The following is a 25,321-nucleotide window of genomic DNA, read 5'->3' as shown; positions in this document are numbered from 1 at the left end:
CCATTTGCAAGGAAGAGCTTGTTTTAACATGGCTTGAGGGCACGTTAGCTCATGGGCTGTTAAAAAGTATCTTGCTGTATTCAGATTACTTCCACCTTTGATGCAACTTGCCACACATACAGTAATCAAATATCTTGAGTAGGGTTTTGAACATCAACCACTTCTGTGATAAAAATGTAAAGATTTCTGCTTAATATATGGTCAAACTGTTTTCTCCTGTTTTTTGAAGGGAAGGGACTCTGTTTTTAAGTCAGTGCTTAGGAAGACACTGTTTCTTTATTTGGAGAGTATGGATGCTCTGAGGGTGCTTCTCCTGCTCAAGGTGAGCACTAAGGTGTCAATGTTCATTTTCTGAAGGATAAAATGCCAAAAATCTCTTCCTTTCTCCCTCCTGTTGTTGTGAAATACTACACATCAATCGAGAGTGCTGCACCAGAAGGTGCATCAGAGGTGGTGCACCATCCCAGGGTCTCATGCCATTGCGCAGTGCTCCTGCAAGCCTGCTCCTGTTGCTAGAAGGGTCTTCAGTAAATCTGAGAGGGGCGGGAAGGGAGCCGATTCTATGGCTGGTGACTATTAGGGTACAGGGCTGAACCCCTGTGCTGAGTGTGCTGCGCTGCCTGCCAGCAGCCCCGAAAGGCTCGCAAGGAGGAAGTCGAGTCTGTGGCGTTACGAGCTCCTTTCTGTTTGTATTAAAATGACAACGAACTGTGAGTGCATTTAAACTAGGGGGGGATAATTGCAAGAAAAGCCCGGGCAGAGGGAGACGTGTAGGCCTGCACTAGTAGGTTCAGTTTTCTCAAGAATGGAGTCAAGAATAGTCAGTGCTTCATAACTGTGAACGGACGGGGCCTAAAATGCGCCTGAGAGAAGTTCTCTCTGGCAGACGCGCAGTTTTTAAGCTAAGTTGTGGGGTTTTTGGGTTTGTTTAAGTCGGAAATCCAGAAGGAAGGAACTACAGCTCCCAGGAGCCCGGGCGCCGCCTCCTGCCCGCCCCAGCCGGCGGCGGGCGGGAAGCGGCGGGGGAGCGGCCTCTGCCCCGGGCCGGGGCTGGCGGCGCCGCCGGGCGATGGAGTTCCCTAGGCAGCGGCTGCTGGTGGTCAGCGAGGAGCTGGACGAGGCCGAGCTGGCGGCTCTGAAGTTCCTCAGCCTGGATCATGTCCCCATGAGGAAGCTGGAAGCCGTCCATAAGGCACAGGACTTCTTCGATGTGCTGCAGGAGAAAGGCATGATCGAGGTGGGGAACCTGTCCTTCCTGAAGGAGCTGCTCTACCGCATCAGTCGGATGGACCTCCTGGCTGCCCAGCTGGGCTCCAGCCGAGAGGAGATGGAGAGAGAGCTTCGGATCCCAGGCAGGGCAAAGGTGTCGGCCTACAGGTGAGTGAGGGGCGGCGGGGAGTCACCAGGGGGCGCGGACCGAGCCCAGCCGAGCCGGGCGTCCCCCGGCAGCTCGCTCCTTGGGGTCGGAGTAGGCTTCTACCGACGGTTTGAACACCAGGCTAAGGTTCTGAAGCGCATAAGCGTCTTCCAGGAGAAAGCGGGTACGCGGGAAGTTGACGTTTCTATCCAGTGGAAGGGAGAAAACGAAAGGTGCGGCTTTCTGAAATACTGAACAGCCCCAAAGGCCTCCCTGCCCGGCTGCTGCGTCGTGCGATGAGTGACTGGGGGTGAGGCTGCTTCTCAGCTCCGGAAAGTTTGAGCGTGGTTTTGCTTTTAGGAAGACGGAGATGTTTTAAATTGCTGCTGAAAATGGCTTGACTTCAGGCTGTCCTGGGACTGACGTCCCTCTGTTTAAAAAGGGAAAAAACTGGGAGATGGGCGGGTTGGGGACGAAGTTCAACAGTACAGTGTTAAATTGTGCTACGGGATGTGCTTGGCAACACGATAAAGCGGTGTCCTCCACTTCTCTTTCTAGAAACCTGCTCTTTCAGCTGTCAGAAGACATCACCAAAGATGAGCTGAAGTCTTTCAAGTTTCTTTTGGGTGAAGAATTACCAAAATGCAGGCTAAACCCTAAGACTGTAAGAATGTCCTTTGGTTTTTTTGTTTGGGTTTTTTTTTTTTTTTTTAATGATTATTGTAATCCATAAAGGCATTTGGGTTGCTGGTGTCAACTCTTCTTATGGTGAAAACACCATAAGTAAAAGGGTATACCTGGAAGGGGATTGTAGGCTCTCTAGTGCGTATAGGACTTGTCTCTGCTAGTGTTGTGTGTAGCTTTTGGAGCAGTGTCACAGCCCAGAGAGCATGGGCCGGCCCCGCGCCAGGCACAGAGGCCTTCATGTCCAAGCACCGTATATGCCTTAGGGGACTCAGTGGCTTTGAGCAGTGGAAGACTGAGGAGTACATTCACTCATCCTGCCCAACTGATTTTCTTTTGGCTGCTTTCTAAGCCAAACAAACACAGAAAATCACCCACTGTGGCTTTTACTTTATGCTTTTGTTCTTTTTATTTCCAAACTCAGAAAACACGGATTTAAGCAGCAGATCCTTACCAAGGCTAAGGCCCAAGATCTTGGAGTTTACAAATAGCCTTGCGGGAGATCCAGCTGTTCTTACACTATCTCAGCCTGCAGTTCTGACTGCTGGGTACTTTGTTCTGTCTAAAAAAACCTACCCTGTAGCATTTTCCGTCTTTTCTTAGAGGAGAGACTGTGACCATCTAGTGATAGCTGTTCTAGTAAATCCTTGGTGTGACCACTGTGCTCTGCCAGTCACTGTTCAGCAAGAGCTCCTGTCCCTTGGTCCCCTTCTGCTTCAGAGCAATCTCTACACCATAGTTGCATGCTTATACCCATTTTTGCCATTGCTCAAGATGGCCACTACAGTGATTCTTGTGTTTCAGTTAAGTGCACAAGACAGCCACTAGAATACAAATGAATGAAAGCAGTCATTAATAACGGCATTATATATTCCTGTATAATCACTATTAGAACTCCTGGATTAGATCTTACTTGATATTGGCATCTCTGAGCTGTGGAAAGGAAGTGACTATATTTTGAGATGTTTGTACTTACAGTACTTGTAGGTTTTGTTGAACTAGATTTAACTGACTTGGCTGAGGTCTGCACTGAGCTACCAGTCAGCTGGTCTGACTCTGTGGGTTGCATGTGCTATCAGTACATTAAAGCTTAGGTGAACGTGCAGACTTCCCTCCCAGTGGCAGCATGGATGTGCCCTAAGAGCAGACTACCTTTCTGATTACCCAGACAATGCTCGACGTCTTCATTGAGATGGAGAAGAAGGGGATTTTGGGAGAAGATAACCTAGGATTCCTGAGGAATCTCTGTGCAGAAATTAACATCAGCCTGTTGAAGAGAATTGAAGAGTATGAATTAAACCTATTTGGTAAACAAAACAAAACAAAAAGGCCTCTTACCTATGTGTCACTTCAAGAACAACTACTGGAATCATACAGGACTAATAATGAATGCATTTCAGGTGAAGAAGAGATGCTCATCACAGAGAAACACAGGGGCAGCACAGGAGGTAACTGAAACTCTCAAAAAATTAATGTTTAGATTTTTTGCTCTGCTTCAGCTTTTGGGCTGTACACCACTTGTATCTCACTTCTTTACACTGGTGTCGCTCTAAGAAGTGATGAAGTATCTGGTTACTTGCAAACTTATCACAATAGATCTTACTCCCTTTTAATAGATTATTTAGTGGTTTATAGCTGACACGAACAGTCATTCATCCACAATTCAGTGTTTTCAGAGAACAGTTTTACCCTGGGAGGTACTTGTGGAGATGGAGAATAGGAACAGAGCTTCTCTCCTTTCTCTAGTGCTACATTCTCTACTTAAACTTTTTTGTCTGTATTCAGCCCATGCCAGATGGCCGGCATCATCTGTGGCACCTGATTCTCCTGGCAGTTGGAATGAATCTTCCCAGGTAAGTCAGTTTGTTTCTTAGAATCATCATCATTTTGTTTTAGAAAAGATCATCCTTCCATGAGGTGAACAGTTATTATAAACCCAACTGTTAAAAGCACTGTCTAGAAAAAGAAAAATGCACCACTCTGTAACATCCTTTTTTCTGAACCTAAGTAACAGGCAGCAGTTGCTGCAGTGTTAAAAGTTCAGAAACACTTGCAAGGGTAGCAAGATAGGCTGAGTTTATTATACCAGGAGATACACAGTTGGCAGGTGGCTGGGCATGCAGAAGTGGGCGAATGCAGCACCCTGTGCGGGCTGAGCATGGCGATGTGGGTCTGGGGGGGTTGCTGTCATGCTGCTCACTGACTCCCAGAGGTGGTGGGGCAGCACATTGCCAGGTCTTGGGAGCAAAGCTGTATAGGGAAAGCTGCCTAGAGAGAAAGCCAGCTGGTTCTTCGCCCTGCTGTGCCACTAGCAAGAGCTGAGAAGCACCTGGAGGAGACTACAGTAGTTTACCCAATAGTCTGTCTTTCAACAGCTTGAAGCTTACAAAATGACTAGCCTGCCCCGTGGAGTGTGCCTGATCCTGAATAATCACAGTTTTGCAAAAGCCAGGGAAGCGGTGCCAGAACCGAAAAACATGAAGGATCGGAATGGGACTGACGTGGATGCAGGTACAGTGAACATTAAATATAAGTTTGCATATCTTCAAAAATAGAAACCTCACTTCTTTTTCTGTACTAAAGGTCTGAATTTCAGTCTTCCCTTTCTAGGATTCTTTTATTGTAGTGGCTGAGTCAGCTCTGTTTCCTGTGTGGACAAGCTCTAATCAACTCATCAAGCTTTTACTGGCTGGCTCAGAAAAATTCACTAGCATTTTCCTGGTTTACTGAGTTTACTGCAACCTTAAGCAGCAGCCTCAGCCTGGACTCCACAAGCTAGGCTAGCTGTGTGTCAGCCTTATCCATACTACTTTTAAATTATACAGAATCAGAAACAGATTTGCTGCTGAACCAGAACTGTTCTAACATCCAACTTAAAAAGGGAGGTAGGGAGGATGTTGGAATTTAAGGACCTGATTACCTTGCATTTCAGGGGCCCTGATTTTTAGCAGGCTGTCCTGCAACAGAGCTTGTGGCAGGTCCTAGGGTTGTGAGGTGGGTATATTTGCACTATCTATGCCAAGAGATAAAACCCATCAATGGGCCTTTTGCTGACTGAATTGACCTCCAACTTAATTCAAGAGTCAGAGCACAAGGTTTTTCTTCCTGTGACACAGGTACTACTCAAATGAGTAGTGCCCTCTCCTCTTGGGTAAAGCAACTGCGCTGTCCAACACCTTTTGAGAGATGAAGGGACTAGCTGTAAAGTGGGTGGGGGAAAGAGAGACAGCTTTATTAACAGCTCTGCATGCTTTCCAGACAGAGGCAATACTAAACGGCAACGGCAAGGTTGCAAGGAAGCCTTTTAAGGAGAGTTAAGGGATCTCAGTAGAGATAGGATTAGTGATTAGACTACCAGATTATTTCCAGAGCAGGGATGTTACTACCTAGATAGTAGTGTAGCAGGATTTAAAAAGAAGATAGTTTATCTCTAGAAATGCAGTTTGCAATTGCAGAGTCCAACTTTCACATAATGAAATGGCTCCAATTCCCTTTCTGTTTACTTTCCAGCGGCTCTGAAAAGAGTCTTTACCAAGCTTCATTTTACAATAGAAGAACATAAAGACCTCACCGCAGATGAAATCCGTAAGACTGTGGACATCTACCGGTGCATAGACCACAAGGATAAAGACTGTTTTGTTTGCTGTGTCCTGTCTCACGGGAAAAAAGGCATTATATATGGTGTTGATGGGCAGGAAGTCCCTATCCAGGAACTGACCACTTCTTTCACCGGACAGAATTGCCGCTCGCTTGCTGGAAAACCAAAAGTCTTTTTTGTTCAGGCCTGCCAAGGTGATGCTTGCCAGAAAGGTGTGATGATTGAAACAGATGCTGGAGAGCAAGATTATTCTGTAGAAACAGATGCAAGATTTCAGCTTGACTGCATCCCCGCAGAGGCAGACTTCCTTTTGGGCATGGCTACCCTGCAAGATTACGTTTCCTACAGAAGCCCAAGGGAGGGGACCTGGTACATACAGGCATTGTGCCAGCATTTGGAGTCCAGCTGTCCTCGGTAACTATGTTTCCATAAGCTTCTTTTTGGCAACACCTGTATTTTCCTTCTGAATGACAGGATTTTGATTTGGATGCAGAGGTGGATGATATGCAGTGGGAGTGCTCACTCAGAGTGAAAACAGCAATGTAGGACAGCGCAACAGTGTGCAGATTGTCCAAAGCGGCTTAGCTAACTGCTTTGAAGACTGTTTAAAATGGGCGCCATTACCACTGGTACAGCTCAGCATATATGAGAATGTGGTAGTTTTTTGGATGTTAACTGCTGCCCTAATACAAAACGTACTTGTGTTTTTCTGCAGAGGAGAAGATATTCTTACCATCCTGACAGCAGTGAATCAAGAGGTGAGCAGAAAGAGTTGCAAGCCAAATGCAGAGAAGCAGATGCCACAGCCCAGTTTCACACTTAGAAAAAAGCTCATCTTTCCTGTCAACTAAATGGGAGGGAACTCCATGGTGGAGGGGGCTGCAGCAGCCTGAAACGGGCTGGTATCAGCTAAGAATTTGGTAAAACTTTCAGTATCTGTTCTTACCAGAAGAGCAACAGTTTTTATCGAAAGGCTTTTGCACCTTGGCTGTATTTAAGAAATGAGTGTTACTACGTATGACACTATACTTGAAAGCATCTCTGAGCTGGTCTCTGTATTGTGGTTTGCTAGCTAAAATACACTTAGGGTCTTCTGGTGGCTGTACCACACTGCTGTTGCTTTAGTACGGTATCTTTCCAATGCGAATTTTGAGCCCACTGTTATGAAGCCTGGTGTATTTTATGGCTAAACTTTGCAAAATAAAGAGGGGGGGAGCTGCAAATTTTATAGCATGTAATCAGCTCGCATCAGTGTGTTTTGTTATTTCTATGCACCACTTAAAAATAATTTGGTTTTAGCATCTTGGTACGCCTCAAGGAAGAGTCAAGCACTTTCCCTCCAGCATCCTCAGCAGCATGTGGCTGTGACCTGCATTTCAGAGTTTGCTCTACATACACTAGTCTTAACAGTGAAAATCAATTGCTTAGGTGCAGTTTCATGTTTGAACATGCCCACCTGTCCTGTGTTCACTTACCTTGCTGATCTTCAAGTCTCAGTTCTAGGCACAGCAAAAGAACAAGTCACTAGATAAGTACCCAGCTTCTTAAAAACATTATTACATTGCCTCCTGTGATTAGTATGCACACAGAACAGGGAGTTTTACAAGCTCCAAGTAGAAGCTAAAGCTTTGTTAGTCTCTGTTTTGTTTTGAATGATATGTTCATTCTGTTACACCCTTGTTAGCGCTTTCAGCATTAGTAATAGACTCTTGTGTTGAATACTTCTCTCTTTGGTACCAGTTTGTGTCTGAAGGGCAGAGAGAGCTTATAGACTGAGAATGATTAGAACCTTAACAACTGGCAGATGCAGCAAGCAGTTACAGAAACAGGCAAAACTATGCTTCCACATTCTAGGAGTAATTTTTGAAGATAGATGTTGATGGTCATATAGGGCTTCATCATTAAACCATTGAGAGTTGTGCCAAAGTAAGGACAGCTCCTGTGCACAAGTTTGTCTATTACTTGGACATGTCTAGAAATGTGCAACCCAAGTGAAAGAAACACTTTTTTATTTTCATTAAATATTGAATAGAAACTACAAGCAAACAAGCATATTTCTCCATGGGCAAAATAATTAATGCAACTTGTATGCTGTGGATCTTCTTCCTAGATCCTCATGCTCTCTCTCCACACATACTGCTCAGCACTTGACAAGTCACCTGGTTCTTCAGCACCTTCCAGTTCTGTGCATATATCCTGGCTCCCTTCTTCCCCTGCCACACTAACTACCCTACCTGTCACACTGTGGATCTGGCCAGGGATCAGGCAGAGCAGAAGTACCAAACTCTCACAGTTCCCTTTCACTTAGAGGGGGAGGCTGGATCTTCGGGCTGCATTTTGACAAAATTTAAGTGAGCCAAGAGATTCTGAAGTCAGAGGCATCTGTAAGCCATTGTGCTTACATAGGCAACTTTTTGCTTAGGAGTCAAAAGGAAAAAGATGCAGCAAATACAAACATTTGGCTATGTTGAAGGAAATAGTTTTCTCAGGGGTTCATGGTATAAAAAAACTGGGGGAGTTTTCCAGAAAGAGTAAATGCATGCCACAAACATATTCGGAAACTCATATAATGCTATACCAATCTGATCAGGAATTCTTCATCAGTTAGGAACCAAATCTGTCAGTTATCTATCTCCACAACTAGCCTCCTCATATAAAGCAACTGGCCTCTACCCAATTCACAAGGAACCCAAAGCAGCTCCACAGACAAATTACAGTAATTCATATGGAAGGAAGCAGGCAGTTCTGGCTCACACTGACTCAGGGATCATCACCACAACACCCCGCTCCTTGGTGCTATCTTGTTCTTGGTTCAGCGTTAGGATTGTAGAGACAGATTCTCAGGTAATTTGACAACCTAAACCTTTTGGGGCCAAAAAGCTGGCCATGAGCCAACAATGTGCGCCTGCAGCCCAGAAGGCCAACCGTATCCTGGGCTGCATCAAAAGAAATGTGGCCAGCAGGTCGAAGGAAGTGATTCCGCCCCTCTACTCTGAACTGGTGAGACCCCGCCTGGAGTGCTGTGTCCAGCTCTGGAGTCCTCAGCACAGACAGGCCATGGACCTGCTGGAGCAGGTCCAGAGGAGGGACACAAAAATGATCTGAGGGCTGGAGCACCTCTCCTATGAAGAAGGGCTGAGAGAGTTGGGGCTGTTCAGCCTGGAGAAGAGAAGGCTGCGGGGAGACCTTATTGCAGCCTTTTGGTACTTAAAGGGGGACTATAGGAAAGATGGGGGTGACCTCTTCAGCAAGGCCTGTTGTGACAGGACAAGGGGTAATGGTTTTAAACTAAAGGAGGGTAGATTTAGACTGGATATAAGGAAAAAATTTTTTACACTGAGGGTGGTGAAACACTGGAACAGGTTGCCCAGAGAGGTGGTAGATGCCCCATCCCTAGAAACATCTAAGGTCAGGCTGGATGGGGCTCTGAGCAAACTGATCTAGTTGAAGATGTCCCTGCTCACTGCAGTGGGGTTGGACAAGGTGACTTCTAAAGTCCCTTCCAACCTAAGATTTTCATAGAATCATAGAATGGTTTAACTGTAAACACACAGAATTTTGCACAAAGTTTTGCCAGTACCCAGCTTTTCTGCAGCAGCAGCTCTCTTAATCTTCAGTAATTTCTGGAAGTGTTTTTGCAAGCCAGTGACTTCTGATCCGTGAGCTTCTTGAAGCAAGCTGTGAAAAAAACACATAGGAAAACACACGCGTATAGAGCTCTTCAGAGTGTAATGTTCTCATCTGCCTGTTGTACTGATGGTTCCAATTACACAGTGTAATGAAGGGGACACAGCTCAATGCTGCACTTCAGTTTGGCTATGTGTTCCCTTTCTGTCAGTTCCTAATGACTCAACTGGGATGAAGAGCATTTAGCAGTCCTTTAACTAGGAAGTTTTCATTGTAAGTTTGAAATGCATGAGAGCTTGTGAGGTAAGTTGAGCCACCAGCAACATGGAGCAGAAGCAGGTTGTGGTTTAACCTCGGTAGGCTACTTGGCCCCACACAGCCACTCCCTTGCCGCCAGTGGAATGGCAAGAGTGCAGGAAGGGTAAAAGTGAGTTTAGCAGTTTAAAAGACAGTTTAAAACAGTTTAAAAGACAGTTTAACGGGTAAAGCAAAAGCCGTGCACGCAAGCAAAGCAAAACCAGGAATTCATTCACTCCTTCCCATTGGCAGGCAGGTGTTCAGCCATCTCCAGGAAAGCAGGGCTCCATCATACGTAACGGCCACTTGGGAAGACAAACGCCATCACTCTGAATGTCCCCCCCTTCCTTCTTCCCCCAGCTTTACATGCTGCGCGTGACATCATATGGTATGAAATATCCCTTTGGTCAGTTGGGGTCAGCTGTCCTGGCTGTGTCCCCTCCCAGCCTCTTGTGCAATCCCAGCCTACTTGCTGGCAGTAGGAAAAGCAGAAAAGGCCTTGATGCTGTGTAAGCACTGCTCAGCCATAAATCCCTGTATTATCAACACTTTTTCAGCACAAACCCAAAACATAGCACCATACTAAGTACTATCAAGAAAATTAAGTGTACCCCAGCCAAAATCAGTATACAGGGTTTCTCCCTTTTCAACTAATTTGAAAATTTCTGCTAAAAGCACAGCTTCTCTTGAGTTACTGTCGTGCAGCTCAGCCCCACACAGTCGCTCGCTCACTCCCCACCGGTAGATGGGGGAGAGAATCAGAAGGGTAACGCTCGTGGGTTGGGATAAGAACAGTTTAATAATTAAAATTAAAAGAAACAACAATAGAAATGCAATGTAAAGGAGAACAATGAGAGGCGCAAAGCCCCGGGGGAGGGGGAAGGGAGGGGAGAGGGGGAATGAACCGCCAAAACAAACCGCGTGCGCCGCAGCTGCTTGCCGCCCGCCGACCCAACGCCACGCCGCCTCCGTGCTGTCACCGTCCCCGTGCTGCCACCGCCCCCCCAATACACTGGTCATGGTGTCACATGGTATGGAATGAACCTGCCATTGGCCAGTCGGGGTCAGCCGCCCCCACCATGGCCCTGCCCCTCCCAGCCCCCCCCGCCACGCGGCAGAGCGCGGGAAGCGGGAAAGGTAGCCGACCCCCACAGTGAGGAGAATTAACCCCTTCTCAGCCAAAACCAGCACATTCTCCACCCCTTATTCCATCCATTTACACCATGCCCAGGTCCCATACGATGCAATACAACCGTACCAACCACCACCCCTCCCCTTCCCATCCTTTAACATAATGCAGACATCATTCCCTTAGTTCATGGACCTTCCCTGTAAAATGTCCATTAAAATATCCATTGAGTTCACCCAGTCCATGACTCTGGGCTCCATCTGTTGTATCAGTCTTTCAGGGTGGGAGAGATGGTGTGTGGCGTTGGGTTGCTGCATACCGAGTCAGTCATCGTTCCATCACTGCTGCACGGCTTGTTTCATAGTTGATCTTCCATGGGTTAGGAGGCTCGTACTCTGATATCGTTGATACAACACAGAGGTGACACACAGTATTTATTATATAGCAGTTCACATTGTGCCATTCAGTTCATTGACTGTTTTCACCCAAAATCAAATCCCCTTGAGGCACACATCAGATTTCTCCATCCTCCTGCATCACCCACCAAGTGCACCCAGGTCCTCAAGCAAAAGCAATCCCACGAATGGGTTTGCCTTTGCCAGAGGCAGGAAGAACCCAGACTGTTTTGCCCAGCATACTTTTTGTGTGCACTACAGGGACTCTATCCCTTTCCACAGTATGTAGGATTTCTGACTGGGCAGGGCCAGCTCGGTTGGCAGATCCCCTTGTGTTGACTAACCACGTGGCTTTTGCTAAATGTGTATCCCAGTGCTTGAAAGTTCCACCCCCCATTGCTCTCAGTGTAGTTTTTAACAGTCCATTGTACCGTTCAATTTTTCCAGAGGCTGGTGCGTGACAGGGGATGTGATACACCCACTCAATGCCATGCTCTTTGGCCCAGGTGTCTATGAGGCTATTTCGGAAATGAGTCCCATTGTCTGACTCAATTCTCTCCGGGGTGCCATGTCACCACAGGACTTGTTTCTCAAGACCCAGGACAGTGTTCCGGGCAGTGGAGTGGTTGGGACAGGATATGTTTCCAGCCAGCCAGTCGTCGTTTCTACCATTGTAAGCCCGTGGCGCTTGCCTTGACGGGTTTGTGGGAGTGTGATATAGTCAATTTGCCAGGCCTCCCCATATTTATATTTCAGCCATCGTCTCCCATACCACAGAGGCTTTACCCGCTTCGCTTGCTTGATTGCAGCGCATGTGTCACATTCGTGGATAACCTGTGCAATAACATCCATGGTCAAGTCCACCCCTTGATCACGAGCCCACCTGTATGTTGCATCTCTCCCTTGATGGCCTGAGGTGTCATGGGCCCACCGAGCTAGAAATAGTTCACCCTTATGCTGCCAGTTCCAGATCCACCTCAGCCACTTCAATCTTGGCAGCCTGATCTACCTGCTGGTTGTTTCGATGTTCTTCAGTGGCCCGACTGTTGGGGACGTGAGCATCCACATGCCGTACCTTTACAACCAGGTTCTCTACCCGGGCAGCAATATCTTGCCACAACGTGGCAGCCCAGATGGGTTTGCCTCTGCGCTGCCAGTTGCTTTGCTTCCATTGCTGCAGCCAGCCCCACAGGGCATTTGCCACCATCCAGGAGTCAGTATAGAGATAGAGCACTGGCCACTTTTCCCATTCAGCGATGTCTAAGGCCAGCTGGATGGCCTTTACCTCTGCAAACTGGCTCGATTCACCTTCTCCTTCAGCAGTTTCTGCTACTTGTCATGTAGGGCTCCATACAGCAGCCTTCCACCTCCGGTGCTTTCCCACAAGGCGACAGGACCCATCAGTGAACAGGGCATACTGCTTCTCATCTTCTGGCAGTTTGTTATACAGTGGGGCTTCTTCAGCACGTGTCACCTCCTCCTCTGGTGATAATCCAAAATCTTTGCCTTCTGGCCAGTCCATAATCACTTCCAAGATTCCTGGGTGACTGGGGTTTCCTACTCGAGCCCGCTGGGTGATCAGTGCAACCCATTTACTTCACGTAGCATCAGTTGCATGGTGTGTAGAGGGGATGTTTCCTTTGAACATCCAGCCCAGCACTGGCAGTCGGGGTGCCAGGAGCAACTGTGCTTCAGGACCAACAACTTCTGAAGCAGCTCGGACCCCTTCATATGCTGCCAATATCTCTTTTTCAGTTGGAGTATAGCGGGCTTCGGACCCTCTGTATCCCCGACTCCAAAACCCTAGGGGTCGACCCCAGGTCTCCCCTGGTGCTTTCTGCCAGAGGCTCCAGGTAGGGCCATTCTCCCCAGCTGCGGTGTAGAGCACATTTTTTACATCTTGTCCTGCCCGGACTGGCCCAAGAGCTACTGCATGGACTATTTCTCGTTTAATCTGTTCAAAGGCTTGTTGTTGCTCAGGGCCCCATTTGAAATCATTCTTTTTCCTGGTCACTTGATAGAGGGGGCTTACGATCAGACTGTAATTTGGAATATGCATTCTCCAAAAACCCACAACGCCCAAGAAAGCTTGTGTTTCCTTTTTGCTAGTTGGTGGAGACATGGCTGCTATTTTGTTGATCACATTCATTGGAATCTGACGACGACCATCTTGCCATTTGATTCCTAAGAACTGGATTTCTCATGCAGGTCCCTTCACCTTACTTTGTTTTATGGCAAAACTAGCTTTCAGAAGGATTTGGACTATTTTCTCTCCTTTCTCAAAAACTTCTTCCGCTGTGTTGCCCCACACAATGATGTCATCAATGTACTGAAGGTGTTCTGGAGCTTCTCCCTGTTCCAGTACAGTCTGAATCAGTCCATGGTAAATGGTAGGACTGTGTTTCCACCCTGGGGCAGTCAATTCCAGGTGTACTGGACGCCCCTCCATGTGAAAGCAAACTGTGGCCTGCACTCTGCTGCCAGAGGGATTGAGAAGAATGCATTAGCAATATCAATTGTGGCATACCACCTGGCTGCCTTTGACTCCAGTTCGTATTGAAGTTCTAGCATGTCTGGCACAGCAGCACTCAACGGTGGAGTGACTTCATTCAGGCCACGATAGTCTACTGTTAGTCTCCACTCTCCGTTAGACTTCTGGACTGGCCATATGGGACTGTTAAAGGGTGAGTGGGTCTTACTGATCACTCCTTGGCTCTCCAGTTGACGAATGAGCCCATGGATGGGAATCAGAGAGTCTCGGTTGGTATGATATTGCCACCAGTGCACTGTTGTGGTGGCAATTGGCACCTGTTGTTCTTTGACCTTCAGCAACCCCACCACAGAAGGGTCCTTCAAGAGGCCAGGCAAGGTAGACAGCTGTTTAATTTCCTCTGTCTCCAATGCAGCTACACCAAAAGCCCACCTGTACCCTTTTGGGTCCTTGAAATACCCTCTCCTGAGGTAGTCTATGCCAAGGATGCACGGAGCCTCTGGGCCAGTCACAATGGGGTGCTTCTGCCACTCATTCCCGGTTAGGCTCACTTCGGCCTCCAATACAGTTAGCTCTTGGGATCCCTCTGTCACTCCAGCAATGCTGATGGGTTCTGCCCCTATATAGTTTGATGGCATTAAGGTGCACTGTGCGCCGGTGTCCACTAAAGCTTTATACTCCTGTGGGTCAGATGTGCCAGGCCATTGGATCCACACAGTCCAGTAAGCCCGGCTATCCCTTTCCTCCACCCGGGTGGAGGCAGGGCCCCTCTAGTCCTGATCATGGCAGTCACAACTCACTTCCTGTAAATGTGAATCAGAAGTCCACTTAGAAATAAAATCTGCGCTTCTACTCCTCTGTCTGTGGACTTGCTCGCTGGAAACTGGAGCAGCAGCTTTCCTGGAAGAGCCTCCCTGAGTGACTGTTCTTCCTTGCAGTTCATGTACTCGTGCCTGTAGGGTCGAAGCAGGCTTGCCATCCCACCTCATCATGTCCTCTCCGTGGTCACACAGGTAGAACCATAGGGTGGCCTGTGGCGTGTATCCCCTTCTTTGAGCCAAAAGACGCTTATTCCTAACAGCTGAGACACTACTCTGTCGAGGTGGGGAGTAGGACAGATCTTCTTGGAGCTGCTGGACCTCTTGGGATAGTTTCTCCACAGCAGAGACAAGCAAGGAAGAGATATTTGTGTCATAATCCCGGAGTCTATCTATCACCTCTGCCACCGTTGGTGTCTCGTCATCTTTCCAGGACATCACTGCCAATGAGTTTGCATGCGAAGATGGTGCGCTCCGTACAAACTTCCGCCACATGGGTTGTGTGCACTCGGCTTCATCTGGATCTTTGGATGACCGTTGATTGTCCAGGTCACCATAAATCACCTCAAACACCGCTAATTCCCTTAAATACTGGACGCCTTTCTCCATAGTTGTCCATTTTCCTGGGCGATATGTAACATCTTCTTTAAAGGGATACCTTTCCTTCACTCCAGACAGGAGTCGCCTCCAGAGGCTGAGGGCTTGTGGTTTTTTTCCAATTGCTTTGTCAACGCCCCCTTCCCCAGAAAGGGATCCCAATTGTTTGGCTTCTTTTCCCTCTAGTTCCAGGCTACTGGCCCCATTCTCCCAGCATCGGAGCAGCCAGGTGACAATGTGCTCACCTGAACGACGGCTATAATCTTTTTGCATATCTCGCAACTCGCTTAAGGACAGGGATCAGGTGGTCTCTATTTCATTTATTACTTCTCCCTCCTCTCCCCGCGATGGCCCTGGTTCTTCATCATCCCGTTCTAAACGAGTTGATGTCCGCTTCCAATATTTCGTCTTGTGTGTGGGGGCAACTGATACTGGTACGGGTTTATTTTCTGAGCTAGCTCCGGTACTTGTTGTGGGGGTTTGAGTGGCTGCAGTGCCTGTCGTCAGGGCTGGATTGTCTACAGTGCCAGTCACTTTGCATTTCAATCCAGAGACATTCTCTTCCCCCTGGGGGCACTGAATGCTGTTGAGCAGGGCTCTGAATGCATGGGCCAGACCCCAGCATGTTGCAGTTATCTGTGTCTCTCTGGAGTTCCCAGCGTAACAACATACTTTCTCCAAATATTCTACTAGTTTTTTAGGATTCTGCACTTGTTCGGGGGTGAAACTCCAAAACACTGGGGGTGCCCGCTGCCCTAGGTATTTGCCCATGCTATCCCACATGCCCTGCCACTCGTAACTATCAAGCCTCGGGGCAGATTTCTGGGTGATATTCTTAAGTTGCTTAGTCAAAACCAAAACAACATGCCCAAAAACTAACAATAAGTGCACCTTAACCACCCAAGGATGTTCAAGATACAAAAACGTTGTTGTAACAAAGGCACAGACATCATAGAACAAAGTTGCAAAGGTACTATTCCGTATTTCCTCCGTATAAAATCTCTCAGAGGAGGAGGAGGTATAATTGCTAATTGCCTCAACAAGGTGGTATCCGAAGTACGGTAACGGTTTCAGCAAAAACCCCAAATACCAGATAAAGCTGAAAACGAGTGTTTGTATAACAAATCTTGCAGGCAAAACATTACTAATCACAGCAGAACACAGCAGACTCAACAAACCAACACCGATTTTTAACACCAACTGCAAAAAGGACAACATGGTGCTGTGACCAGCAGCTGTTGTTATCTCCAACCCTCGGGCCCCACGTTGGGCGCCAAAATAACTCGTGGTTTAGCGGCAGCTCAGCCCCACACAGCCGCTCGCTCACTGCCCCACCGGTAGATGGGGGAGAGAATCAGAAGGGTAACGCTCGTGGGTTGGGATAAGAACAGTTTAATAATTAAAAGAAACAACAATAGAAATGCAATGTAAAGGAGAACAATGAGAGGCGCAAAGCCCCGGGGGAGGGGGAAGGGAGGGGAGAGGGGGAATGAACCGCCAAAACAAACCGCGTGCGCCGCAGCTGCCTGCCGCCCGCCGACCCAACGCCACGCCGCCTCCGTGCTGCCACCGCCCCCCCCAATATACTGGTCATGGTGTCACATGGTACGGAATGAACCTGCCATTGGCCAGTCGGGGTCAGCCGCCCCCACCATGGCCCTGCCCCTCCCAGCCCCCCCGCCACGCGGCAGAGCGCGGGAAGCTGGAAAGGTAGCCGACCCCCACAGTGAGGAGAATTAACCCCTTCTCAGCCAAAACCAGCACAGTTACCCAAACCTACACACTGAGAGCTCAGCTGTAAGAGTTACAGATATTTCCAGGTGGAGACTCCAACCCATGTGAAAGGCCTTATTTGTATTCACTTCTCCATTGCATAAAATGCTATTTAAAGGCCCTCGCTTCTGGGAGACTGTCAAAAGTCTTTAGCAGTGTGACCAACTAAAAGGAAAAGAAGAAAGAAGCTCAAGGCATTTCCAAGTCTCATCTGTGCAGAGTCACTCAGAATTTCTTTTCAGAATTGCCAGAGTCCCATCGATTTACGTGGCTCATTAAATGTATTTTCTCCAGGAAGCTTTTCCTTGCACCCTCCCTCAGGCACACCTGAGCTTTTGTGGTTATTTCTAGCTCTTTTCCTGCAGCTTCAAAAGGGTTACAACTCTCTTCCCTTACTACATGCGAAGTGCTAGAGAAAAAGTGGGAAAAAACCCCACCTCCCCAAACTCTTACACTCTTACATAGCGCATACACTCTTACAAAGCAGCAGCTGGCTGTACTCCTCAGGTTCAGGCGTTTCAGGAGAAATCATGTCTCTTGAGTTCACCAGGAACTTGTATGCTGACATTAATTTTCTTTTCAAACGCACCATGAACAGCTTTGATGCAGAGAGAATGCACAGCCAGAAATCCCAGCTCTACCAGTATCTAACGTTCCTGTGGTGCTATTTAGCTGCCTATGGCTTTAATGCTTCTCCACTGTGGGACACACTTCTGTAATGGCCTTAGTTAAGTTGGTAACACTGGCCTTTGTTCTGAGGATGTGCAAATACAAATGCAAACATGTTAAGTACTCATGCATAAATACAATGAATATTAGGAAACATTGTAAATTACCTACTTGCTAATGAAGGAAACTTGGTCAGCGTCTCTTGCAACCCAGATGCTGGTGTTCCAGCTTGCAGCTCGATCCTGCCTAACCATTTCTAGGTGTGACAATTACAGAGAACAGTGGGAAGAGTGTGTCTCCTCAAAATGTCCAATTTCTAACCTTCAGCATATGAAAAGTTGAGCTGAAAAGATGGCTTCAGTCTGACGAGAGTGCAAACCCTTCTTCTCCTGTCAGAAAAATATGAAAGCTAAATGCAGGACACTTACCATAGCATAACGGTGGTTCTTGGATCTTTGAGGTGTCATGCACACAGACTGCTAAAGGAACCACTGTCAGTAACTGTTAGTCTAATTCAAGTAAGAACCTGTTAACTGCAAATCAACGTTGTCCCCATTCTGTACCACTGAAGGAACCGAGTGTTTTGGGGAAAGTGATCAGAACCTTCCAGCCTGAAACATGAGTGCTGGGGTGTGCGCAGACAGTGGTATGCACAGCTCCAGGCTGACAAGACTGGCAAGAGTTTGGCACCTCTGTGCCAAGGGAACTTCACTGAAACCTACACAAAGGGTAAGTAGCTTGGTTTCAGCCTCTACCCCCATTTATCACAAATACGGAGGACACATAGCATCAGCTACTGAGATGGAAAAACAACAGTGGTGGTGTCAGACAACACTTGTCTAACACTATAATGCTGAAGGAACATATCAGCTGCTGTAAAATAATGGGAGGAAAAAACCCCCAAAATAACACACATGCACAAAACCCCCTCAAAGTACCAGAAAACACGAACGCATTAATTTAAAGTGAGGCTCAAATTCAAATATTCTGTCTAGAGGTTGATGAGCTATTCTTCATTAGTGAAGTTTTTCATTCTCAAGTAATAGGCGTTTCAGACTGCAGAAGGTACTCTGTAAGCGTTCTGTTCTGGATTTAAGCATTGAATGTTTAATGGTCTGACTACGCAAAGTCAGACCACAGCTTGTGCTGCACGTCTGCCACGTTTAACTGCATAGGTATAAACACAACAGCAAACAGCCCAGTACAGCCTGATCAAGTTTTTAAATCAATTTCTCAGGTTTTACAGCCACCGCTTGTGCAGATACCAGCTCACCAAGCTCGTGTACAGTATAACAATCACTAAATTTTAGCAAAAAAAAGGCCTAATTTTAGGTTTTTTATAGAACACTGTAGTATAGAAGATGATGTCTGGAACAAACCACTCAAGATGACCAATATACTGAAAAATGGCATGTTATACATGTTTATTATCAAATTTACATTCCACTATGAAACAAACAGTAAGTGCAAAAAGCAGATGAAAAAAATACCATGAAGTTCCCCGACTGTCCAAACACTGTGTGCATTCCACTCCTGTAACAACCAAATGAGGCCCAGACCCAATATTCTCCTTCCCTCTCTGCTGCTGTTTGACTCCAGTAGACTTTTAACTTTGACCACATGTATTTTGAGTGTGCAGGCATCACCGAGTTTATAAAAACAGTGAAACTAGAAAGCTGTACGTTTGTGCTTGGTTTAAGCCAATCTGAATAAAGGTAAATACTACAAGAATTTCCTTCTGTCTCTCAAAACTTTCACAATACACTTTTCACACTATACAATTCTGTTGATACCAAACTGTCTAATCTTTTGTTAACTCCTTCCTGTTGTTTCCCTAGAAGTACCAAATACACAGCAGACATACCCGTCTTAGTTCACTGGAGAGCAAAATCGCCTCACCCCGCTCCTTTTACTCTTACCTTATTTAGCTAGGCAAGATGCCATGCACAGCTAAGTGCGTACAAACATAAATACTTACATGAAGACATTAAATATTTTTTATTTAAAAACAAAAATTAACCCGTATATAATATTTTAAATAAAATTCACCTTTATAAGTGTAAGATTTTGTTCAGAGAGAAAAAGGCAACTCCAGGAGTTCCTGAATATTTCTGTGCGCTGCTGACAGACAAGTTTCTTCTAAGAATCCCTGTGCAAGTTTGAAGTGGTTACTCCTTTCCTTTTACAAAAAAGTCTGTTCTACCAAAGAATCATCACAAGATCTACAGAACTGTGAAAGCAGAAAGGCCAGGTTACAAATTTCCTATGAACCAGGTTAAGAAGCTTTCTTTTCCTGCCCTACTCCACTCAACCCTGCAGCAACGAGAGTGCTGATTAACAGTAAATATGCCTTATGGCAAATGCAAATCAGTGTAATACTGATGCTTCATACACATGCCCAGACAGCTTCCAGCTATGTCCCACATACACTGTAGCAAGCAAGGTAAACTTTGACTGTTTTAGCAAACTCTATGGAAACTAAACTTGAAAATAATTTTAAAATGTTGACAGGTACAGTGAAAAATTACATAAAGATTAAGAAGGTGTTTCCATTCAGATCACTAGCAAAGAGCCATTGCTCTGAGGAATTTTGGGCAAGCTTTTTTTCTTCTTTAAGTTACACTATAAATCTGTTGTACATTATTCAGTTATGACTAGAATCTTGGTCAGGAAAGAATGAAGAAAGCAACATGGGCAGTATTATTTTGCTGATTACTACTCAGAAATCAGATTTCTAAAATGGACTTCTCTTTTGAGATGGAAAGTCTGCCTCAGCTTTTTTCAGAGTCAGGTTCATAACCACTCTCCATCATCAAAACACAGGATTTCAGTGTAGACTAAATTGACTTATGTTCATTAAAATGCTACAGAGAATGCTACCTTTCACCTTCCCGTTTCTGAATACAAAATCCTCCCTAAAATCAGAAATAAGTGAATGAAAGGCATGAAGTTTGCTCCAGAACTCTCAAATATACAAAATGTCTACCTGTTAAGAGAAGAGTTAGGTTACTGAATTTCCGACACTTGTCTTGAAGTAAAAGCTCTCAGCTTTTGTCAAATAAAAAGACAACCCTGAATCAAGCACCTAGGTTTTACTTCCTTTTGCAACATTGACATGTGCCTGAGATTTTTTTGTGTGTGTGCAAAAATACCCTCTTTTAAGAAGACGCACAGCGCACTTTGGAAAGATTTCTTAGCTTGAAGTTTTCACCCTAATGCATACTTTCCAGCCTCCTAATTCTTTTTCATTACACCTTCCTCTGCATGCTTCAGAAGGTCTGGAAAGAAACTAACTTCTGTTAATAATTGCACTCTTTCAAAATACAAATCCTGACACCAGTTTCTGTGTTTGTAAACAGGAGTATTGTTTCTTCCACAGAACTAAAAGTTCTCTCCCGTTTATAAAAGTGGGGAGGAATTCAAAAGAGGAGTTCCTGAAATGGAAAACACAAGAATTAAAAAAAATCCAAGTTTTCATATTTGTTTGCTACAGAGAGGAACTCGGACCAATAATGCTGGTCTGATTGCTGTTATTTTAATATTATATTTAAATGATACAGCCTGACTGCTAACAACTAGCAAAATACTATGGTTGTATGGTGGAAAAAAATAGAACAGCACCTGCAAGACAGTTCTACACATACAGTTTAAAAGGTTAAAATACTGAGAATGTCTACAATGGTCTTTTATTTTCGCTTAAGTTAAGACAGATGCTGAAGGGGGTCTCAAAACTAAGTTTTGGTGTCTTCTTTCTTATCTTCCACTAAAGCCTTCTTCCTGAAACCAAAGCAATGTTCTTTTTCTCCTTGATCCCAACACTTCTCTCTCCCACATCTTTAACATGCACATGCCTTCTCCAACTCTTCTGTAACACATCTAATGATGCCTGTACTGGATGTTTATCCCTCATGTATTATTTACTGTGCTAGAAGTAATTTTTCAGACCAGTCAGTCCTCCTTTAGGATATCCATTTTTGATGACTGTGTGCAAACTGGAGCTCCCAATGCTCCAATCATGGCTGGAAGACTCTGGTTTCTTCTCAGTCCTGCCATTAAGTTACTACCTGCATTTAAAAACACTGCCGAGTCCTGCCTCCGCAAGCTAAACTCTGGCCCCTGATTCTTCCTGCAGTCCTGTGTCTCAGGGGGCTTGATCACCCTGGCAATACCCAGCCTCTTCAATCTGTCCACTAGGTTCATCTTCAGCTGGCCTACGTCTGGAGCATTACGGGAGGGCTTTAGGCCATACATTTCTTGCAAGAACGTTTCTGCTGGTCGAGAAGCCAGGAAATTTTCTGAGTGATGCACTCGAGGCTCAAACAGTGGAGGGGAACGACAAGGTGAACGCAAGGGAGAATTTGGTGGAGTAGAAGGAATGGGGAGAGTTCGAGGGGGCTGTAGCAAAGGCAGTTTTTCTAAAATAGGGCTATCGTAAACCTTGGCAGAAATGCCTCGTTCTTGCAATAGTTTAGCCAAACTGCTCGTGCTGCTGAAAGTAGTAGTTGAATCTCTTCTGTTGGTGAGAAATTCTCCAATACTAAGCCTGTAAGAAGTGGCTGGAGTGCTCACTACTGGGTTTCCAATACTGCTGCCAGTATTTCCAAGTGAAAACGGGACACCCATGGAGCTGAAATAAACCAAAAATGAAACAGAGAAGATGCACACATTAGACATCTTTATACTTGCTCTGCTCTGTATTTGCCTTTTAGTATACAGAAGCCTTGAGAAAAAGTCTACTATTTCTATTACCTGTGACAGTTTCAGCTTTAGTACATTCAGAATTATCATTCTGCAAAGTATTTGGGAGATACTAGGTTGACAGAGAGGCTTTGGTGTACCATTGAATTTACCTTTTGTGGTCACCTATTCTGTATTAGATAAAATATCAACACTGATGTCCACTAATAACTTAGTTTAAAAAAATTATGACAGAATTGGAAAAAAAAATTATTGTAGAATCAATATATTTTTTTTTACAATAGGTATATGATATAAGGCATTTGCTATTTAAGAGTATAAGTTTACTTCCTTTAAGTTACCCTAACCCGTTTTAATTCTCACTCTAGAGAATTTCACGGTTCCCCTTTGTAATTATAACTATTTGCATGAGTAACATCCTATGTGTTGCCTAGCTGCCTTGGTATCATTCAAAACTGGTCCAGAAAGCAACTGTTTAATCCTATGTAGCAAGGTTTAGGCTGTCAGTAGTCATCATACCTGGGAGTAACTTGAGTGATGTCAGATGGGTGAAGGATCCTACATGTAGTAAAGGTAAACGTGGAATTTGTGGAAGACAGACACTTCCCTGGATTCAAGGCTGCAATGTGAAGAATTTACATCCATTGAGGATAAAAATAAAGACAGATAAGAACAATTCAAAGCAAAGTTTAAGATAATGTTATCATCACTGCTTTTTTTCAGTGAAGAACAAAGCAAAGACAGCATTGTCACAGGGGCAAATACTTTCCCTGTGAGAAAAAGACACTGCAAAATAAAAAGAGGAAGAAACACTAAGCACGCTTCTTACCAGTGAGTGGTGCTACTGCTGAAGTAATAGGTGGCAGGAAAATCCCTGCCATTGGCTTTGCCACTGTGCATTTTTTTTCCTCCGGGAAGGTCTGATCCACTTTAAATGTTATACCCTCTTCCTCATCATCCTCCTCCAAGTCAGAGATGTGGTACACAGTGTCATCAGACAGAGGGGTAAATCCTTTTGTAACAACACCTGGTCTTGGGTCAAGAATGGTGCCTAGGTTGGGTCGAGCAAGCTGCTGCCAATGAAAAAGGGTCTGAGATCCTGGTGTGACAAAAAAGAAGGGTCTCAGAGAGCCATTACCTACTATTGTATTGAGTTACAAGAATTCATGATCAAAACAACTCCAGCCAACTGGGGCTGATGCTGTGATACACATGATGCACTTGGACAGCCATGCCAAGAAAAATCCTAACACTTAGCACTGTATAAAAAACCCTAGTAGAAAGTGATACTGATGAGCTAGATGGTACATAGCCTACCAAATACTACTACTTCCTCTTATTGCATATCATACCTAGCCATACACACACCAACAATGATTTAGTTGGCAAATTAAAGTAAAATCCTTTTCTGTTGGTGAGAGAAGGAAGATCATCCTCTTACCTTCAAGGGGTTTGACAATTTGCAATTTTTCTGGTAGGAGGACACGGAGATTACTAGAGCTGGCAGAGAGATCAGTCAATTCTGAGTTTGTTCCCAGGGAAAAACAGCTTTCTGTTGGTGTACTACAGCCACTAGCCCCTTCTTTCTGCTCAGCCAGCAAATGCATTTTTCGCTCCCATTCCTCCTCAAAGAACCGCTTCTCACTCAGGTAGTTCTGATGACGGAGGGAGAGCCTGTGCAGAGCTGTGACTAAGTCACTGTCTCCAGGGGTACCTGGCTGGCCAGGATTATGAGTGTCTCTGTGAGAAACATCAAATAAAAATAGATATCAAGACCATTAAATTAACTAGTTCTCTCTTACACAGCTGAGGTCCAGTTTGGATTGAGTTTTGAATCAGCCAGTTTAGAAAGAAGATAACAGGCTGTGTTTCCTACTTCAAGTTCTTCTCAGAGCTGCTCCTCTGGGTCATCTGGGTGTGGCTCTCCAGCTCGTGTAGGCCAGACTGGAAGGGCTTTGCTGTCATAACAACACTTGACCGATTAGATCCAGGGATTGGCAATGGGGCGGGAAAGGAAGAGGAGCGGCCACGAGTGACATTAGCAACCTTCACAGTGTCAAACACTCGTTTCTGTTGACCTCTGCAGAAAAGACAAGCAAACAAGTGTGGTTTGCAGAAGCATTTTGAAAAAGATGTATCAAGAAAAAGCTCTGAACAACAGACTTCCAAAGTCTGCAGAGACCTGACTAAAAAGGTTTAAGCCCAGAAAAACAGGATTGCCTAAGACACTCCTGTTTTCAGGAGTATTACTCTATGAAGTATCAGAATTACCACTTTCTTCGACCTGAAAGACTTGAACCCTTATTGATAACCACTTGAGAACATTCAGGAGCATGTATTTTATTTATTTAATTTATATACGCTTTCAGAAGCATATATTTAATTTATTACTTCTTGCTCAGAAGAAAGAGATCCAGGAACAGGTCTTCAGGGCTTTGGAAATTGTTATCAGCCTTTCAGCTATAATTTCATTTGCCTGAGAATTTTTCTATACGCATTAAAAGGCATAAAACTATTGCTGTGCACCAGAGAATTTGCATAAAAAAAATCTCACAAACTGAATTAAATAACATCCTTTTAGCAAATTCCCAACCTCCTCACAGAATCAAATAAGAATAGTAGGTTTCAAAGTTGAAAAGGTTTTGAATACTACAAAGCTTTTTTTATTAAGTTACATAGAAAACTTACAGAAGGAAAATTCACATTTATAGATTTTGAGAAATCAGTTTCACCTTACAAGCATAGGGAAAAAGCACACAGAGATCTGAAAACATACTTTTGCTTGGAGAGAACAGATTCATCGCCCTGACTCAATTCCTTCCGCATTGTCCCTTCAATTTCTGCTGCAAGGGAATCCTAGAGAAAAATGAAAACCAGAAGAGTTGACGAATTAGGTTAAAGTCTTTCTCCTATCAACTTTAGTAGTAAACATCTCTAAAAAAATACTCAAAAAAATCTCCATTTGTTTCCCCAGTATCAGTATGTTTTGGACAAACCCTCTGGTCTCTGAAGAAAGGGCATGCTGCTGTAACTATGCCCAAGTATAACCAGTATGGGTTCAGTTTTCGTTAGCAACGTCTGTTTTTTCCTGATACTCTTTATGTTGGTTTTATAAACAGTGCCAAGTTATAAAATTCACATCAACACTGAACAATATACCAGCACAATTGAGTACTAGCTGTAGAACA

General features: G+C 45.1%; 2 protein-coding genes across 6 annotated transcripts in view; one reads left to right on the top strand and one right to left on the bottom strand.

Moving 5' to 3' along the window:
• The first annotated feature begins 1,006 nt into the window (after positions 1 to 1,006).
• Positions 1,007 to 6,887, top strand: LOC104051994 (caspase-8). Of its 2 annotated transcripts, XM_009513152.2 has the most exons (8): positions 1,007 to 1,377; positions 1,916 to 2,021; positions 3,210 to 3,348; positions 3,442 to 3,489; positions 3,827 to 3,894; positions 4,417 to 4,552; positions 5,552 to 6,053; positions 6,355 to 6,887. In XM_009513152.2, the coding sequence occupies exons 1-8, from the start codon at positions 1,070 to 1,072 to the stop codon at positions 6,488 to 6,490; spliced, it is 1,443 nt and encodes a 480-aa protein (XP_009511447.2). In that variant the 5' UTR covers positions 1,007 to 1,069; the 3' UTR covers positions 6,491 to 6,887. The 2 variants fall into 2 exon arrangements, with proteins under 2 accessions (XP_009511447.2, XP_064307950.1); XM_064451880.1 differs by having other exon boundaries at positions 3,210 to 3,489.
• Positions 6,888 to 18,832: 11,945 nt separating this feature from the next.
• TRAK2 (trafficking kinesin protein 2) overlaps positions 18,833 to 25,321 on the bottom strand; it is a 28,628-nt gene continuing 22,139 nt past the window's right edge. For all 4 annotated transcript variants that reach the window (XM_064451872.1, XM_064451870.1, XM_064451873.1 and 1 more), the window contains 6 exons: positions 24,910 to 24,989; positions 24,010 to 24,213; positions 23,575 to 23,873; positions 22,963 to 23,232; positions 22,653 to 22,752; positions 18,833 to 22,062 (listed from right to left, as the gene is read on the bottom strand). In XM_064451872.1, the coding sequence (XP_064307942.1) occupies positions 21,384 to 22,062; positions 22,653 to 22,752; positions 22,963 to 23,232; positions 23,575 to 23,873; positions 24,010 to 24,213; positions 24,910 to 24,989 (1,632 nt within the window). In that variant the 3' untranslated portion in view covers positions 18,833 to 21,383. The remainder of the gene's footprint in view (positions 22,063 to 22,652; positions 22,753 to 22,962; positions 23,233 to 23,574; positions 23,874 to 24,009; positions 24,214 to 24,909; positions 24,990 to 25,321) is intronic.

Source organism: Phalacrocorax carbo, chromosome 5 (assembly GCF_963921805.1).
Source record: "Phalacrocorax carbo chromosome 5, bPhaCar2.1, whole genome shotgun sequence".
In the NCBI taxonomy this organism is placed as follows: Eukaryota; Metazoa; Chordata; class Aves; order Suliformes; family Phalacrocoracidae; genus Phalacrocorax; species Phalacrocorax carbo.
The sequence above is the reverse complement of the archived record's forward strand: the minus strand, read 5'-3'. Positions and strand labels throughout refer to the sequence as shown.